General features: G+C 48.9%; 1 protein-coding gene across 1 annotated transcript in view; it reads left to right on the top strand.

The window, feature by feature from the left end:
- onecut3a (one cut homeobox 3a) overlaps positions 1–619 on the top strand; it is a 17543-nt gene extending 16924 nt beyond the window's left edge. Inside the window, exon 3 of the mRNA XM_025053762.1 lies at positions 327–619. Coding sequence (XP_024909530.1) covers positions 327–619 — 293 coding nt within the window. The remainder of the gene's footprint in view (positions 1–326) is intronic.
- Positions 620–1858: the final 1239 nt, after the last annotated feature.

Genomic DNA, 1858 nt, shown 5'->3' with positions numbered 1-1858 from the left:
CCTGTCTGCACTCTGCAGGATGGAAGGAATATTCCCACTGGGCAGCAGACATGGATCAGCTTTAAATCAACTTTAATATGGCAATTCAGACAGTGCAGTCGAACCTCTGCCCATGTACAAACTATATATTTTATTTGCTTTAGTGTCGGATAATGACACATTTGATCAAATTACTTCGTCCAGCGTTCGTCTTTGTGGTTTATTTGTGAAAATAATCACGTTTGTTCTGTTTTTTTTATTTTAACTGGCTTTGTCTTTTCTCTCTTCTTTTTGCCTCCCACTCTCTCCCTCTTCACATCCCTCCCACCACTGCCATCCACAACAAGCCTGCAAGCGTAAAGAACAAGAGCAACACAAGGACCGCAACACCGCTCCAAAAAAACAACGTCTGGTCTTCACTGACCTGCAGCGCCGCACGCTCATCGCCATCTTCAAGGAGAACAAGCGTCCGTCCAAGGAAATGCAGATCACCATCTCTCAGCAGCTCGGCCTGGAGCTCAGCACCGTCAGCAACTTCTTCATGAATGCACGCCGTCGCTGTGTGGACCGCTGGCACGACGACCATGGCGCCAGCCCCGGGCAGCCTGGCACGTCTGCCACCACCTTCTCCAAGGCCTGAGTAGAGGAGGGGGCCGTCAGAGGGTCAGGAACATAGGTTGAAAAAAAAGGGTAATGCAGGAAATTGTTTGTAGAACCTGCCTGTAATGACTTGACCTGGCCTCGACCACCTGAACGGGTCCTCTGCCTAAAATTCTTCGTGCCATGCAATCATCTGTTTCCTCCAGTCAGAATTTGAAGCTTTCACCTGAAACGAGCATAATCTGAAAGGTGAACAGTAAGGTCAGGTTCACTCCTCATTACTCACAAAAGGACAATCATTGATTCTGTCTTTTTTGTAAAAACAAAATCCTTTTTACGGCATCGGACAGAGTGTAAAAGACACCAAAGATTTGACGGTTTTGTTTTTGTTGTACAGTTCCTGGATTCTGCTCCACCACCCAAGTAGCCACTGATTCTGGTTTTTTGCTGCCATCCCACCTGCTCCGGGTCTGCCTCTTTGCCCTCACTCATGTTCCCTCTAACGCTGGCACACATGGAAGTACCAAGGGCGAAAGAACGGCAATAAATCTGACAACAGTACAGCACACAGCCTTATTATCCACAACCCATCCTGCACACACCATGCCCTTATGAAGAAACAAGTGCAGCCTGTGAGAAAAAAACAACAAGGTTTTCCGATTCTCTGCCTCTACCTCCCCCACCTGCTGTAGTCTCCTTCATTCCTCGGCCAAAGGTATTCCCCAAAGGCCAGCCATTTCAGAGAGCAGCTCAGTCTGATCATACAGCAAACTAATGAATTGAAAAATGAATCGATGCGGACGGAGAGAGCGGGGCCTTGACCCCTCCTGAAGGTGAAACTCAAGATGCTCGGCAGATACTCAGGTCTTCCAGGCCCAGGTTTATATTTTTGCACAGATGTTGGAGGCCTGTGGGAGACATGTCGTTGTTTCTCTTAGCCTGAGCCCACAGTTTGTGTTTCTCTGACCGACAGGAGAGGCAGGCAAGATGTCTGGACATGCTTTTTTGTTCTGCTGGGATCTTTTCCTCTAATCAATAACCGAGAGCCAAGCGACAACAACACGCTCGGGCTTCCAGCCAACCACATTGTTGCTGCATATGAAAAAGCTGAATGTAAGAGGAGCACATAGAACCCAGTGGAGATGGGGACACAAAGGCCTCACTATTATAGCAGCAGCAGCAGCAGCAGCAGCAGCAGCAGCAGCAGCACACCTCTCACTCCCCTGGTCCAGCTGACAGAGCAACAGTGCCCCCTGCTGTCGAGCGTAGACACATCCGT

This window comes from Cynoglossus semilaevis, chromosome 2 (assembly GCF_000523025.1).
Source record: "Cynoglossus semilaevis isolate Cse_v1.0 chromosome 2, Cse_v1.0, whole genome shotgun sequence".
In the NCBI taxonomy this organism is placed as follows: Eukaryota; Metazoa; Chordata; class Actinopteri; order Pleuronectiformes; family Cynoglossidae; genus Cynoglossus; species Cynoglossus semilaevis.
This window is presented reverse-complemented; position numbering and strand designations above follow the sequence as displayed.